The sequence below is a fragment of the Bombus fervidus genome, chromosome 13, assembly GCF_041682495.2.
Source record: "Bombus fervidus isolate BK054 chromosome 13, iyBomFerv1, whole genome shotgun sequence".
Taxonomy (NCBI): Eukaryota; Metazoa; Arthropoda; class Insecta; order Hymenoptera; family Apidae; genus Bombus; species Bombus fervidus.
This window is the reverse complement of record NC_091529.1, coordinates 8,391,235-8,409,063: the sequence shown is the minus strand read 5'-3', so window position 1 is coordinate 8,409,063 and position 17,829 is coordinate 8,391,235. Positions and strand designations below refer to the sequence as shown.

General features: G+C 35.5%; 2 protein-coding genes and 1 long non-coding RNA gene across 5 annotated transcripts in view; 1 reads left to right on the top strand and 2 right to left on the bottom strand.

Annotated features, from left to right (window-relative positions):
• The window catches only part of Gefmeso (Guanine nucleotide exchange factor in mesoderm), a 102,471-nt gene extending 98,645 nt beyond the window's left edge, over positions 1-3,826 (bottom strand). For 2 of the 3 annotated variants that reach the window (XM_072015858.1, XM_072015860.1), the window contains exons 1-3: positions 3,724-3,825; positions 2,525-2,755; positions 1,462-2,135 (exon numbers count right to left, since the gene is read on the bottom strand). In XM_072015858.1, coding sequence (XP_071871959.1) covers positions 1,462-1,543 — 82 coding nt within the window. In that variant the 5' untranslated portion in view covers positions 1,544-2,135; positions 2,525-2,755; positions 3,724-3,825. Of the gene's footprint in view, positions 1-1,461; positions 2,136-2,524; positions 2,756-3,723 lie in introns of all 3 variants that reach the window. The other variant, XM_072015861.1, reaches the window with a different exon arrangement.
• Positions 3,827-7,920: 4,094 nt separating this feature from the next.
• On the top strand, positions 7,921-12,873 carry LOC141445868 (carboxylesterase 1C-like). The gene is made up of 2 exons (XM_074112014.1): positions 7,921-8,394; positions 12,278-12,873. The coding sequence occupies exons 1-2, from the start codon at positions 8,227-8,229 to the stop codon at positions 12,554-12,556; spliced, it is 447 nt and encodes a 148-aa protein (XP_073968115.1). The 5' UTR covers positions 7,921-8,226; the 3' UTR covers positions 12,557-12,873.
• Positions 9,502-12,136, bottom strand: LOC139993416 (uncharacterized). Its single transcript, XR_011801375.1, has 2 exons — positions 11,957-12,136; positions 9,502-10,933 (listed from the first exon to the last, which is right to left on the bottom strand). It is a non-coding gene; the product is annotated as an uncharacterized lncRNA (long non-coding RNA).
• Positions 12,874-17,829: the final 4,956 nt, after the last annotated feature.

Below are 17,829 nucleotides of genomic sequence, written 5' to 3'. Positions count from 1 at the left end.
ACAACCAACGAGGCGAATTATCCACTCGAAAGAGGACGCGCGATTGCATTAGAGACAATAAACACGCGACGATCGTTTACAAGCGGTCATGATTGGCGGTTTCTTTTCGCTACCGTTCGTGAATTATTGCTGACATGAAACGCAATATCGTTTCGCGCCTTATTTTATACCAAATTTAACCTAAACCCTCTATTATCCAGTGTAGGACAAATAATTCTATTTAAATTTCAGTCTTTCGTAAACAAATATTTCAAATATTTCACGTGGTAGCCTATTAAGTATTTTAGTAGAAATATTAATAAGTAGCTGTGAATTTTCTTGGACTTTTTGAAAGCCTGAGATAGGCTAGAAACACGATCTGGATCCTAAACGTTCCATGTTGCACATGGTGTTAGCAAAAAGAAAAGCTTGTACATGGAGGGTTAAAATGCTATTTTCCTCTTAGTAAAGCCCACGTTTTACTTGCATTGTTTATCGTTTCGTAACAACGTCCACGTACAAGCAAACAATAACCACGCACATGCCAGCGATAAAGAACCGGCGCGCAGCTAACGTCAAACTTCAAACTACATTGTAGAAACCTGAAAACTGTTACTCATCGACAAACTTAAGGAACGATATCGAAGCCATAGAATTAAAAGAATACGATCATTCATATTCTCTATTGTTTTATGTTAACTTAAAAAATATATATCTCTACAATCTATCAAAGTACATATATTGACGTCACTATCGTCAGATATCAGACATCATCATATATCAAACACAGCGAGACACAGCACGCACGCGTATACACAGATTATGTACCTATATATACATTTGTATAATATATATAGCTCTGAAAACATGTGCGCTGGTGATTATGAATGTAGGTCTAGTCTGTATATTGTTGGAAATGTTTAACTTTTGTATCTTTTTGTTATGGAACAAAATATTTCATAAAATACTGATCTTTGTATTATGAATCTTTTCCGTAATGGTAAATTTTGTAAGTAACTTGTAAGAAATCTCAAATATCTCAGACTATTTTCAAAATCAATGTATCTTATACGTGACTTATAGAAACAGAATCAAAAGAATTTCATTTACGAAAATGAATTAGGAAGAACCATATTCATTATTCATTTTATAATTGCAATTGAATGCAACAAATCTTTGTGAATCATTTTAATATTCTTCTTTCTTTGAACTATTACCTGATAACACATACCTATTTAACAAATCATAAATTTACCAGGGAATATATAACCTGGATCCTCATCAAAATTAGCATAAACTGGAATCGAAATATGAACATATATACGCTATATCTATTCTACAAAAATACTGTCCTATTACTATAGGACCACATGAAACAATGTAAGAGATAAATTCAATTCTTTCAAACCTCTAACTTAGACAAGTTTCATGATCACCAGAGAACATACGAAGGAATAGATACATCAAAGGAAACAAACTCACCGAAAAAGTCCTCCCAGCTAACGGATCCATCCGAATCCACGGCGTTGGCAGCCGTGGTCTCCGCGTCCGCCTCGCTGTCCATCTCGTCGCATCAAATCCTACGATTTTTCCCGCAAACAGTCACACAACCGACGATTCTTTCTCGTTGTCACTGGTCCATGAAATTTTGCACAACCACAGAATGGTCCTTACCGCCGTCACCGACGTTGCTCTTAATATCGAATCGTCTAACACACGTCACATATCTCATGTGCGCGCCACCGATTTATTTGGCGCGTTGGAAATTCATCAAAAGGGCAATGCAACGGCGAGAAAGGGCAAGTACATGGATCAATTATTTGAGACGAGTTAATTGAAATGACGGAAAGAAGAAGTAAAACGACATCCCTTTAGCACGCGGTCGCGAGACGGACTGAGAGAGCGGCAGCCTTCGACCCGAGCCGACCGACCGTGCCGGCAAGTCAACGAATCGGCAAACAGCCGCCACCAACCCATACACTAAACCGTTCGTTCGCTCTCTGCTCAAGCGTTCCTCCGCTCTGCTCGCCGGCGAGTCGCTCAATGCAACGACTGTCCTCTTGGCGGAGGCGAGCGCCGTTCATGTATACGCTAGTGCCGAGTTTACTGGCCACGATTTCGTCTCCATTCCTGGCCGCTGTTATCCCCGCTGGATGCTGAAAATGAATTCATAGAATTAGCTTCTGGTATTGGATATAATATAATATAAGGTATTTTATAATTATATGAATTTTGTGCAATTTTGCACCTTCGGATCTCCCATAAATACATAAGGATCTACAGCCTAGCTACAGGAATCTTTTTTCCTTTTTTAGTAGAGTTTTATAGAAAATTTGTTAATTTTCTTGGAAACCGAGAAAGGTACAGGATTGCTTTAATTTTTTATAATGTACTCCCACTTTAATATTTGTGTAGTATACATCCTAATAAATAACTGTTTATTGTTTCAATAGACCAGTAATGTGTGATAAATATCCATATCTGACTTGCATTCATTGAAGAAGAGAAATAATAGATACTTGAGATTTCTAAGAAATACACATACCTCCCTCGATTACTGGCCAGATAAAGTGGTAACTCGTGGTCAGTTAACGAGGCACTGCTGTAAATCGCCGTACGTCGGCCGGTCATTGAATTAGGAGCATCGAATATGTATTTTTAACCCTTCACGCTGCGCCGCCGTCCGCCTGCCTTGGCATCGCTGGTGCTGCTTCTTGTTGCGCCTTTTTCCGGCGTTCCCGCGCCGTTTGTGTGTGACTTTTAGGATGATACGTAACTGGAAATATTGGGAAACAGTTTTATGTTTATTTGGAATTGTGCGGTTCGAACGGGAAGTAAAGCCTTCGAGGATGACTCAATTGAGCTATCGTTGAAGACGAATTGGCCAACTCTATTTTCTTAACCTCTTAATTTCTGAATTTTGGCCACTAGGGGCTTCTTGTGTTTACATAGTGTGAATCATCTGATTATTCTACTTGATAAAAAACTGTGAACTCCTATAAGTGAATCTTATAATCTAGAAATAACAAATGTTATTATCAGACTTGTTACCATTAAGTATCAGAATCTATTAATACTAATAACGTGTAATTCGACTTGTAGAATTATTATTAATTATAAAACTAATAAAACTAGTATAAGTTAAATTTTATATTTAATTTCTCAATAACTGAACAATTAATTTCAATGAAGTTTCACTTCCCTGTAGCTGAATTACTTTTATAATAATTATGATTTTATTCAAATATCATTTTTGTTATCCGTTCTAAATTCAAATCTATATACTATTCTAAATTAACTAAACAATTGAATAAAACGATTATATTTATTCGTTATGTTTTATGAATTTTTGTCATAACCTATATCGAGTTAGAATATCTTTCATCGCAGTGTTGAAAATGGAAGAAAAACCGCCAAATCCTATGAACAACACGGCGTCACAATATGGCGGCCTAATCGCTTAAATTTTGATTACTAATAATTTTTTGAATAATTTATTAAAACAAACGAAATTATAGAGATAATCTAACGTCTAAATGTTTAATCGTTGCATAATGTAGCTATGTGATTAATATTTTGTAGAGTTTCATTGGTAATAAATATTTTTCATCTAAAATCCTTATGGAATCATCGAAGACTTTTCTTGATTATATAAAATGAATTAATTTATAAACATGGAAGCTATAAAACATACTGCGAACATACATATAGTATATATATATATAATTGCTTAAGAAGTGTTACCTGTAATCTGCATTATTTTCGGTTAAATAAATAGTTGTGCTGGATCGCGAATAAACTCGACCGCGGTATGAAACATTCGAATAACAGACGTATATGGACTAACAGTATATAGACATTCCCCCCACTTACCTTAAATTCTATTGCCCTACTCTCTGTTTTCGCCAAATACGCATGCGCGCGTGGAATAATTATAAAATGTTAACGCGACGCTCATAATTTAAAAATATTATAAATTTGTGTCCACATATAATTCAATATTTCATGATATTGACCAAATACTTTCTTTATTAACGAATTAGAACATCAATTAATGTATTGGGTACTGTTTTTGGGATATAAAAGTTCCATCGTGTGTTATGTTTAGACTGCGGATTTTTATGCAAATTTCTATTTTTATGAATACATGTACAGAAGTAAAATTTAAATAGAGATTTGTTTAACCTATTAAAAATTATGCCGAGTGTTCCACGTTGGAGATTTTGCATATTTTTGCATATTACATTCGTTCTATGCATTTTTGCACCTTTAAATTTCCCATGAATGCATAAAATTCTGCAGTATAGTATTATTATACGAATGTATGTGAATGGTAACCTTTTTAGTATTTTCGTTTTAATATGTTGCGTGATTACATGTATATATACATATGCATGCGCGTATTTACTTTTGGACAAGTGCACCTTCGTTACCGATTGTACAGAAATCCTTTTACCATAAGGGACTTTACAAAAACTTCCACGAGACAACATGTGGCGCAACGATCTCAAGCACCGAATTAAATCGCTTCTTTTTAAATAGAAGAATATTTCTTCCCCTTTTTCGTGTGAAATTTGATTTATAGCTAGAAGAACATAATTTCCTCTATTTAATTTTTTAAATAAAATAAATTTTATATAAAGCGTAAGCTATTTACTTCCAAGTAAAGCAGTCGTTCTCAAATTAAACAATCGTCGGAATTCTCGAATAAAAAATTCGAAATATGTAGTAAATAATTAATCTTGAACTTCCAAAAAAACATCGAAGGATATTGACTTTCAATTTCCAAGGGTAGTTTTCGAATACAAACATTATCGATCTCGAATTTTTTAACTCAGGACACAAATTTTAACCTTCCAAGATCAAAGGTTCGTGTTCTTTATATTCCAAGGTTAAAACACGACAACCTCGAAATTTCAAAGTCAAAATGAAAACTCCAAGTTATCTAAATGCAGCGAAAAGACAAGAAGCTAATTTAAAGTCTAATTTAACAATGGATTAATACTATGTCTAAAATTAAAATACTTGAATTCCTCTAACATTATCGATATCATAGTATTAAAGATCCAAGTATAAAAGCTTTTTATGACTCAGAATCGACGCGATAATCGCCCATAGATCTTCATGTGTCATATCCATGGCTTTATTAGGAAAAGACATCGTAAACTTTTTACAAGTTTTAAACTGCAAATTAAAGAAAGAACTTTTTTAATACTCATGAAGATTTTTTAATGGATTTGAAGTTCAAGGTCACGACAGCTGAGGACGTTAGCACGAAGATCGTATTCTAATGAAAGCGTGCTGCCATGCCACAGGGGCGAAAGACCCTCGATATCGATTTTCAAGGACACTTGCCCAGTATATCCACGAAATTACTATCCGTGCATGTATATTGGTCGATTTATTTGGCCTAAGTTGATGGAGTAACCTTTTTTTCTGCGTATATGTATAATGCGTAACATTTCAAATTTCTGATTTGTTTCTGCATTTTTAGATAACGAGGCATTGAATAATTCAGAAATAACCGCATAATTAGATCGCATTTACATAATGTAGAACAATTGCTTGCGGCACACAGCAAATTTTGAATATTTTCCTAATTAATTTCGTAATTTTTTCTTTCTTTCGTACGTAATGTACTTCGAAAGAAATTGAAAGACCTGCTTACCTTTTATATGCATCTATATGTGCAACTATTTTATCTACGATATACTGTAATAAATATTGTAAAAATCAAAAGCAAGGAAGTTACTATCATTCTGTTACCAACAACGAATAACTTTGGAAATAACGAGAACAATTATTCTATATATAAAAATTACTGAGATTGATGAAATTAAGTAATTAACGAGGTATATGATACTATAATAAAATATTCTACATATATGTAATTTTATTATTAATTTTCCTATACAACCGATTTAAATATTATTTTATTTTAAGGAAACATCTAATTGTACATATTCTTTATGCATGTGCTCTCATTATTACCTCCCTATACTGAACACTGAAATTCCAATTACGTTATTCCACTTTCATTTGAATATCAAAACCAATAATCACACTACAAATGAATTATCTGTCGCCATCAGGATAATACGCTACCAAGAATACACATAATACTATATCACAGTCATAAAGGAACAAAAGGAGATTCTAAGAAAAGTCCGTGGCTTGGTGCAACAACTGTGCCAATGTCATATTTATGAAAGAATAAGATAAACCCGGTACTGAGCTTCTAAACAATCGTACACTCCATACAAAAGAAGCGACAATTTGAAACTCTATCTAGATTGAGGTTAGGTTGGCGTTTGCACGTGCGAGTCTCAAAATATTGCACAAAATAACATTTCTGGAAAAGATACCAAAATCAAAATATAAAAGAAACAAATAGCACAAGCTCTAAATCTCCCTCGTACTGTATCAGAAAAGAAATTCGAGACAGCAGAAACTTCCGTATCAGAAATTATTTGCACATGAATTTTTGAACGTATCTTCGAGCGAGCTACTGTCACAGCTTCGTAAGTATCGACAATGCTACTTCTTGCACCGATACAGTCACAGATACAGATGCCAGAAAACACGATAATACGCATAACGAGCAAAATCATACAGCAAAGTTTTTCCTCGTTCAACGTAAAACCTCTTCTCGCTCAATATATTATTATTCTCTCGATATAAGAGTCTCAGGGCACGTACGTGAATTTTTATGAAAAATCTAATATGCAAGTTTCAAACGAACGTAGTTGTACGAGCTTTGTAATGCAATACTACGTTCAGCTAACTCTGCACAGAGTCTGCTGCAGTAACAGTCTGAGCGAAAGCTCAACAATAAAAAAAAAAAAAAAAAGAAAAAAAGAAAGAAAAATCATACGACGTTATAAAAGGTTAACGACAAAATTTTGGGTCACGTACGATGGTCTGTCTGTTCTTCCCGTGGCTTTGAGTCGTTTCAAACCTGAATTCGTCGGTCGAATTGGCCGTCATCAGTCCGTAAACTACAATATCACCTTTCACCTACGTCGAACGAGCATATTGTCTAATGCCCCGCTCGTTATCTCTTCGTTTCTGCGATTTTTGCGGTCACGCTAACCGCCGCCTTTTTCGATCGCTCCTCTAACCGCCGTTTCTTTCCACATTCTCTGTCTCTGTTCGTCCCTTTTTATCGCCGGTGAATCCTCGTTCTGTAAATAACGTTCGATCGCAACCGGTTGAGGTTTCACTTAAGAAGATTGAAGGATATTGGAAATGTCCGTTTGCACGTACGATAAAACGGATTGAAATCAAACGAACGATATCGAACGATAAACGATCAATACGAGAGGAGCGATAAGAAATTACGCGATACGAATCGAAGTTTTGCGAGCACTCTAACGAGTACACCGCGGATTTTTATGCAAATGTATGCCTCGGTGAACGCGACTGAAGAAATAAAATTTAGACAGAGGTTCATTAATAATTACAACGAGCAGCCTGCTTCGAATATTTTATTTATTTTCGCGTATCGTACGCGTCGTGTGCATTTTCGTGGCCTCGAATTTCCCATAAATTCGTTAAAATCCCCGGTCCCATCGTAGAAGATCTCCACGGTGCTAAGGGCAAACCGACAGAAGCAGGTTCCCTTTTCCTTCACAATTTTCTCCGAACACAAACCTCCAGAAACTGGACGAAAATAGAAATAGAAAAATATAGACGACGGAGAATGAGAACGGTGGCAGTCAGTTTACTGCTGTTGCTCGTCAAATGTCTGCGTTTATCGTTACACAGACTTTATTACATTTTGCCCCCAATCGTGAAAACCTGTCGCTACGTAGAATAATAAACCTCGTAAATCGTTCAATTATACAATGAAAGCTAAGCGATATTTCGTAGAATTAAAACACCAATTCTATTTGGAAACCTTGACGCCGTTACGATCGTCACATGTCCGCCACATAGAGATAAGACATCCAGCAACAAACAACAGAGACGAGAGATAGAGAAAAATTCCCATAAGCAAAATGGAAGCGACGTTGTCCTTCAACGACTCTAACGTGATCACCAAACACGTTGACCATAAAGGTCGCACACCATGGCTACCAGGAGACTTTGAACGACGCAAGAAAGCCGCAGGTGAAAGCGCGCAGGTCTCGAAACAGCCTTAGGAGGAGAAACTGGTCGAGGGTGGCCGATTGAAGTCACGCGAGGGTTGAACCGAGACCCCAGAGCCGAGCCACTGATTCTTTCCGTGGCAAATCAGTCTGCAGAATGAAGTGTTCCGCGTGGTTGCTTTTCGCGTTGTTGCCGCGACTCTTCGCCGTCTTACCGGTCACCAACTCCCAAATCGTGGGCCAGAGAATCCCGAGTAGACAGGGTGTAGGTCGAGAGCAGCCAATCGTCAGGATCTCAGGCCAAGGATCGGTGGCTGGCAAGGAGGTGCGATACGATTTTATCGTCATTTTATAGTCATAGTAACGATGGTCGAAAGAAAGTTTAAAGTTGATACTCGTTCCTTACGTTTCTTGTATTTTTCTGGCATGAAAAATGAAAAAATCCGCGCGAGACGTTTTTCGCGTATACCAAACACTCGTCTGTTCCCAGGCACAGGATTATGTTGCGCCTTTGAAATTTTCCTGCCAATCGTAATTCAACCTTTTGCAAAATTACAGCGTTTCAGCCTCGTTTTATCGCTCTTTCAACTTTCTTCTGGCCATCGATGTACGCTCATACGGATAATTTAACGTGCTCGCTAACAACGTTACCGTACACCGGCTCTTCAAGGTATTGGGTTGGTAACTAAGTGATTGCGGCTTTTGTCAATACCACCTAATGACAAAGTCCGCAATCACTTAATTGCCAGCCCAATAATTCGAACATTAACCATGGAAAATTTCGACTAGCGTTACGACATTTTAAGGGGCGATTTTAAAGTGTATTACGCGCATTAGCGGGACAGTTTTGAAATTGGAAATTTCGGTAGCATCGGATCGAAAACGTTTCTTAAACTGTCTCTTACTCAGACAAGTTACAGCAAGTTATTTATTAGAAAGATACGTTTAATGAAACATTGGTACGAGATAATAGCATGTCTTAAGCACGCAATTAGAGGCACGAGTGGGCTCGCTAAATATCACGGCTATTAGTATAGCGAATAATTGACCGTTCAGATCCTTTGGCGACCTTTGCGAGGTGTATGTTTGCAATGAACGTCTCGTGACTTCTAGATACGTTTTCAGATCCGTCTCAAGTTTCACCGATATAATCACAATAGTCGTCGCTCGTAGCTATATATATATATATATATACACAAAATGCTTCGCATAACATATACTTAAGAAGTTTCTAGAAATATTCGAATATTTTCGTGAGCCATTGTGCGTCTCAGGATTTTTGAACTAAGAAAATGGAGAAGGTAGAGACAGGTAGATGAGTTGATCAATTTTGTAAAATGGTAGCAAAAGTGTGCCTAGAATGTATCGTTTATCCAATAGAATAAAGAAGACAAATATACATATAATATATGATAGAGAAGTATGGAAACTGTTTGATGGAATTTTATTATTACCATCTATTATTGCAACATATTTGATACATTATAGATGTATCAAATTGTTGCAACAAGTTGTACGCTTAAAAAAAACGCTTGGGTTATTTTGTTCAAAAACTTCTCGTTATCAACGTATAAAGTGGTAGCTTTAAATTAATTGTAAGAGAAGATTCAACATTTTTTATCGTCGTTTCTTAGCTTAGTCCTATACATAGACACACAATTTAGACGAAAAATATATATAATGCGAATGAATCGAGTCGACGTGTTTCGCAGGTTGCTAGGCAATCAAACGGAAAGTTTTATTGTGAGGCGGTTTTCGGGCATTCGCTCTTGCTATGCGGAAGTTTAACCTGTTAGATCGCATAGAGGCGATTTGTCGCCCCTTTCGCCCTTTCACACTCAAATTCCCCATCTCGTCGTTCGAACAAACTAATTCTTTTATTTACAGATCTCCTATCTTTTTGCTTTTTAATTTCAGTTTCGTTACAAGTAAGTTACGTCATTGCTGGTATTTTCAAGCATTGAAAATGTCCTGATTGAAATTCATTTGTCTTCGTTGTTACTAATTTTAATGCTATTTTGATTTCTCATCTTCCTTTCGCTTTCTCTTTCATTTTATAATTTTATAGAACAGTGACATGGAATGGTACATATAGATAAGTGCAGAATACATGTAAAATTATACACGTAGAATTGAAGAAAATGTAGAATTGATACAAGAAGATATGCAATCCTGAAATCCTAAAAAAATTAGGCCTAAAAAGAAGTAAATTTAACTTTTTTCTTCGCCTACGAGTATTTGGCAAATGATCAAGATCTTTAGAGGCAACTTTAAACGACACCTTCACTCTGTGTTCGTACTTCTTTTATTACACAAAATTACAGAATGGCAGAGTGGTATAATGTTATCTGACTCCACGTTCGAAGGATCCTCGTTTGCTTGTTCTCGAACTATCGTTACATTTTTCTCTACTAATATGGTTTTTTGCATAAGAAGGAAGAAGTACAGTGGCAGAAACGAATATATCACTGTCCCGTATGTAAACGTTGAACCTAACCTCAAAGCTGCCTCTGAATAAATATTTGACATTTTAAACGTGTGACGAACAATAACATGCAAGCACTGTAACTTTCAATTGTTACAGTTAAGTATATGCAGATAATATGCGCGATGAATGTATAAACTGGGCCAACATTTATGAATTTTAATACTATACGGCTAGCATTTTTTCCCTTTTTTTTTTCTCTCTCCTTTTTCCCTTCGTTCTCGCGAAATTCTTGCAACCACGGAATTTTAACAAAAAGTTCAAAGAACTTACCGCCACGTACTTGGCTCTCATGAATAATCATGTTTTTTCATATTCTTCTTGGAAACTGGTAGTTGTTTCCGGTAATCGGATATTCCAATTAGTGTCCCACATTTTTCTATGTTGCTAACCTAAAAGCGAAATTTATCATCAAATTTACAATTGCGAAAGATCAGGCGAAATTGCTTGTTGTATTCGATCGAACTAAATGTAAAAATTATTTACCCGAGTTTACATTTTTATGAATTTTGATTACAAAACGTGGAAAATTGTTTTATCCGTCGAGTAATCGTAAAAAGTACCGCGTGTCGAATATCTTTCGTTTATCTTTGATTATGTCCGACATTCGGACAACACTCAATTTCAATTTGTAAACTCGCCATTTATTAATTTGAAACGTAAAACAATTTCTATATGCAAAGGACAGAATTTTGCGTAGAAAAAGTTACAATAGGAGAAGCTATGGCATAGTAAGTGGAATTACGTTGGTATTTTTACAAGCGAAACATCGAGATTAAAGCGAGGAAAGGATTCTCTTTAAAAAGTTCCGTTCCCTGCCATTTTTCTTCACGCGATAAAATGTGGCAGCGTAGTTAGATGAAAATCACGAGAAGTTAGGTGAACTATGAGTAATGTAACTTTAATTGTCCATGAAAAAAAAAAAAAAAAAAAAAAAAAAAAAAAAATGTACCATCGTTACGTTGTACTGGAACCTAATGCTAAGTTCATAAGTTTCGAAACTTTGATTCGGACCCAGCCAATTTTTGATTACTATGCCTGGCTGTAGGTGGAAGAGTAATTTGTCACACGTAAATTCGTGTTTCATCGAGAAACGACGCCGTCGATTAGACGTTTTCCTCAGAAATCGTAATGCCAGTGAATAACGCGAAATTCCGTCCACATTTCCGATAAAATTATTTGACATTGAGAGCGTAATGTCTGGAATATTCCTTTTGTCAGAAAATATCGATCGAAGCGAGGATTCTACGTAGCGGTACATTTTAATTCGTCCAATTTCCAATTCTCGTATCTTTCTATTCTTTTTTCTTTTTTTTTTCTTTTTTCAATTTCTACGTTGCGCTTAAATTTTGTATTTTGTAATATGCGTAACAAGATGAAATTTAAGGCAGAAGCGTTAAACACAACGGTACCATAATTTTTCTAATTTTCCTGATGTCTACATTTTTGCGATCCCTCCCACCTTTCTTTTAATCTTCTTTTAATGTCCATCAAAAAATTTCACCATTCCGGCTCCATGAACTAGACATAGTAGTATCTTAAGTTTTCAATTTTCATAATTTCATTTTTATTTCCCTGGTCTCCATGCAAATTTACATTGCAAATTTTCCAATATTTAACCTGCAAACATAAAGTAGCAATGAGCCAGACAATACCTTTCCAGCATCCATTTTTATCTGCGAGCAAACAATTATAGGACGATCGTGTTTCTTCTACTTTACAGGTAACTATAAATTCGATAAAGGTGATAGAATATCTGGGAATTCCTTACGCCCAGCCACCGTTGGGAAAATTACGTTTCGCTGCGCCTGTTACCGACCCCCTACCATCGTGGAGCGGCGTGCGAAACGCAACAAAATTTGCACCGTCCTGTCAACAAATAACCGACAAGCCGAAACTTCACGAACAACACTACAAAAGATTGCTACCGGTTGAGCAACCCGATCCTGGAGTTAGCGAGGATTGTCTGTACTTGAACATCTTTTCCCCAGACGGTAAGTAAAATTTTGATCGGATCGGTAATGCGAGTATTTGCTTTTCATTTATCCGTTTTTTTCTTTTTTATCTTCTCGAGAAAAATGAATACGAGACGAACAGCTAGAAAATGAAACGAAACGCGGGAGACAGATTTGTCTGCTGTTAGCAATTAATTCCTTTAAAGATAGAGAAAAGTTAATACGAGAGAGGACAGATATATAAAAACATATGAAACGTGGTAGACACGTTTTTCTGCACTTTGTAATTGCATTGTTTTCATGGTAGAAAAATTAACAAAAAGGCAGCATAAAAATGAATTAAACCGTGTGAAGACAATTTTAAAGATGTGTAAAGAGAAAGATATAAAAATAAATTGAATGTAAACTTGGAAGGTATTCTTTTTCCTGCTTTCCAGTTTCTTTTCTTCCCAGGATATGGAAAGTTAAAATTAGAAAGCGTGACAAAAACGAATAAAAATGGGAAAACGTCTAAATTTAGGGACACTCGTACGAGACTCTCAAGATCTATCGAGAGTTTTAAGCTCCAAATGTTTTGTCATACACAAGCGTCCGCACAAAACTTTAGGGCGTGTCAGGATTTCGAAAGTAGCAACGACTCGATAAATGAATATTTTATTAATCATATCGAAACTGTAACGAATTATATCCAGCAACGACATTTTTAATATCGATATTTCTGTTTCTCTCGGAAAAAAAGCAAAAGCTCGTCAAAAGCGACGCAGATTCGAAATATCTGAGATCCCGTTACTAAACACAAATATCGTAATCGTAATTCCAAATGGAACTGATAACAGCGCGCTCGATGAAACTTTCGATACCCGACACGTGAATCGTTTCCTCTCGTTCGAACAAAAGTTGAACTTTTTTGCTAACACGCGAATCACGATGATCAGTGGGTCGTTTCTTCGTCTTTGACGACATATCGTGTAACGAGGTGGTGTGACTCGATGGTTATCTCGTCATGAAAAAAAAACCCACGATTAAAACGTCGTCGTGTATCGACGAGGTTTAACTTCCTTTTCCTCGTTTTGTTTTTTCTCTAAGCAACGCGTGAACGATTAATAACGCTGTATGCACACCGATAGTTTCGTTTAAAGAGCCGTTCTACAGTTTCAGTTGTACAGTAAGGAAATTAGACTCGTGTAAACTACCTACTCGTTAGAGCTTATGTGCTTTGAAGTTAGATGCTAATTGGGAAATAGCTTTCTGCGATGTTTTTCAAAATGCTTCAGTTGCGGAGTTGCGCTTTGACGACTTAATTTCCCTCCACCGTGTACGCTATGGCGTATAGACTCTCTGTGAAGAGTAATTTCTCCATTGGTAAATCGAAGCAGAAAAAGCTTTTTGTTCACAAATTACGAAAACCATCGAACGTTATTTAAAGACTAAAAAATCTAATATTTAATTTCTATTTAATTTATAAAAAGTTAAAAAATCAGTTTACGATTACCAGGAAGATTTTTCCAAGTTCCAAAGTGCAAAAGTTTTTAATTAAAGAAAGCTGAGCGAAGATATCGAAAAGTTCGCGTGGAATCTTTATAAATGTTTTACAGTCCACGTATGGCCTGCTGAAAATCAGCTTGTCAATATTCAAGGTCACCATTACCGCCATTCCTAACTCTGTCTATTCACCAATATAGGTCTACTACTCGTTCAGAAAATATATACGTGTCTACTCATAATTCACAATATATTGATCGAATAATTGCTGCAATTTTTGCTTATATATTTTATGTAAAACAGCCTATATATTTTTACGTAGAACGTAGGCTCTGACTTATCGAGCAATTTCTCGATTGACAATAAATGCGGGCAGCTGCGTGTCAATGGTACGTAAATTTGGTAGTTTCAGGATGTCGGTTAAGGACTAGGATAATAGCGGCATTACGAGCATCATTTTCAGCTAATTTCGGATGTCTCGTGCATCATAGCGCTCGTAAATGGCGAAAGGAAGAAAAGATTTCCCAAGGTTTATCCCGTTTATTTCCTAACCTCTCCTTTTATAGCGTCGATCAAAAGACGCTATGCCAATACGCATAGAAAGAGATTTTTCCTTTAAACTAGTTAACCCTTAACCGATCTTACGATAAAAGACTGCAATAATTTGATTTAGGTTACTGAATTTTCGAGTATTTAATTATATTTTAGATTTTACGTTTTGCATTGTAAAAATTGTAAGTCATCTTTGTCACGTAAGAAGGAAACTTAATCAATTATAAATTAAAATTAGAAATAAGTCAATTATTGTGTTAATTTCTGTCCGGACGATCGAAGATTAAATTACTTCCATCGCTAAAAAGGTTACTTAACCTAAGCCCAATGTAACCCTGAAAAGAAGCACACCGAATTAACCTTAAACCTAATCAAAATTTAATCTAACCCTCTTGATGAATTTGGAACGTTAGGCGGACTAAAGTGAAAGGAAATGAAATTCTTTAAGTTTTTTCCTCGTTCCGTAAAAAGAGATTAGAGTCCAGAATACTGAAAATTGGGAAAAGTCGCTAAACCGCGTAATTGCCAGGCTTCTGCGTTTAATCGCTTGGAAAACTTGTGCAATTTCTTTTCCAAGACTTAAGATTTCAACAAGTATAGAGGTTTAAGCACGATACAGATGGAGGTTATGTTTCTGATTTCAATGATAGCATTTACTTGGTATAGATTACAGTCTAGATGACAAATTGCACACTTCTTGCGCAACGATTATCGAGATTAGTCTAATACGCTGGTAGAACAAGCGGCTATTAGGATGGAAAACGTGAACGCTATAATTTTAGTTGAGGAAAACCCTTGATAAACCTCTAGTCATGAGATTGATTACCATGTCGCCAATTTTATAAATGTTCGATATAGGTCGAGGACGTTGCCTGTGGCTTCTTTCTAGCTTATATAGTTGCGCCATGAAATTTTCATGAAGCATCAAAGAAAAAAAAGAAAAAAAAAAAAAAATGAAAATAGTCACAATAGCGAGAAGATAAGGACAAGATTATATAACGTAGTAGGGGAAACAAGGATTCGAAGATTGGTCTGCAAGATAGTTAATGGAAGAGAAACACGTATGTGAAACGATAAATGAAACCGATCGATCATACAGGACAGGTTTATGATAGCAATTATTGCCAATTTGCAAAATATTTCATTTTTTCTATGGACGAGATGGAGAGGTTAGAAACGTACTAAATCATGTCTAGATCTCTAGGACTGATTACTTTGAAAATTCTGAGATGGGCAGGGATAATGTTAGAAAACAATTTCAGGTTTATAGCAGTGTGAATTATTGTGAAAAACGTGGAAAATTCATGGCTCCGTGAAAAGATAAATTCAGATTAATAGAATAAAATTCACAACCGTTTCCTTGCAACAGAAGAAATTGCCATCTATCTGAAGATCTGTCTTAGAGTCAGTTCCGGGTTACATGATATTATACAGGCCGAGTCGAACAATCTCAATGAATATTTTGCTTATTAAGTTCTTGAAATTTCCTAAAATATTTCATTCTCCTGGGAGCTTTTACAAAATACTAAAATCTACAATCGCATAGTATATAATCGAGCGAAAAAATTAACTTGTGGATTCAGAGATGATCGTAGTATTCAATATGGCGATCGTTTCAAGAAAACATTATGGAACCACGTGATTATAACCTAAAACGATTGCATCTCCTAACCAAAAATAAATTGGGTCCATACGGACAAAAATGGTTTTAAGCAACGGGATGATACGACTCTTCATCCTTAATTTCAAGACATGGATTCGAATAGAACGTTTATTTCTTTTCAGGCATATTTCTTTTTGAATATTTTATACGCGAAAAGTGATTTTCGTGCATTTATAGAAAATTTACTGCGCAAAATACACATAGTATGCAGAAATGTAGAAAATATCTAAAGTAGGACGAAATAGATCTTCCTTTTAGATTCCATTTGTTTTATTAGGTTTATAAACGTATCAATTTGCATAAAAACCCGCGAAGAAATAATCTCTATTGAAATATAATATCCACTTCGATTATCATATAGACCGGAATTAGCAGGGATATCGTAAAAGTTTCGAATCACCTTGTAAACAGTTTGAAAAGAAATGAACGCGTGCAAGGTACGCGTGTCACGATGGTCGACTCGAAAAGAGAAAAAATAGGATAGGGGACAGCCGGCGAATCGGGAAATCGTGTCGATCCCGCAAAGTCAACCCCGGTCGATATAGAAACAGCAAGGAGCAAGAGTACAGTAACTGGTGCACGTCGTGGCACGCGATCTTTTAGGGTTAGTCGAGATGTTAAGATACTGCTGAGGCCGGTCACGAAACCACCTCCGTCCTGGCTACCCCTTGCCCCACTACCATCACCAAATCTCCCCAATTGTCATTCTTCGCTTGATTTTTATTAAGATTTTTAAGCAGTTTGTTGAAGAAAGTTTGTCTCAGGTATTTTAAGAAAGTAAAGCTTTTTATACATTAAAGAACTGTAGCCAACTTTTTAAGTATAACCTTGGTTAAATTTTATTTATTAGTTCCTATCTACTGAGACCTTTTAACGAACTTTTTAGATGAAACATTATATTAAGGGTAGGTTTGGTTTTATATATGATTAGATAGCACTTGAAGGTCCCTAGTATGTTTAAGTACTTGATTAAACTTCATAGATAAAAAGGTTTGTAATAAGTATCTATGATATAACTTGTCTTTATTTTTAAACCTGACTTATATAATGAACTTATTGAATCTCCTAGGTTCTCCTTAAGCTTAAAGACAACTATATAGTTGTAATTCAATAAATTGAACATTTTCATTTCTTAAATTGCATTTTTTTATTCAATAAAGGCAATTCATAGTTCCATACCTCTAATTTAATCACATTTATATTTTATTTCTTCTTTCACCCTACCTGTCACCCTTTATGCTTAACCTTCTGACATGATTACTTAAACCTGTCTCACTGACAAATACATTTTGAATTAAACTCAAATTTGATGTACTTATAAAAATGTTTGTAATATCATATCTTCAAACCTTGTTACATTTTTCATTACTTCACATAATCTCTGACATTTAGTACATCACAGTTTAATGAACAAACTTGCTTAAACCAATTAATATATTTTTAATGAAATTGAAACTTAATGTATGTAAATGTTTTGCAATACAGTCTCTTCAAATCTTACTATTCCTCTTATTAGTGCACCTAACCTCTAGTAAACAAACTAGTTTCAGATGTAAAAAAATTCATAAAATATCCCAAACTTTATGAAAGTACACAAGTGTTTTTAATATCTTTAAACTTTAT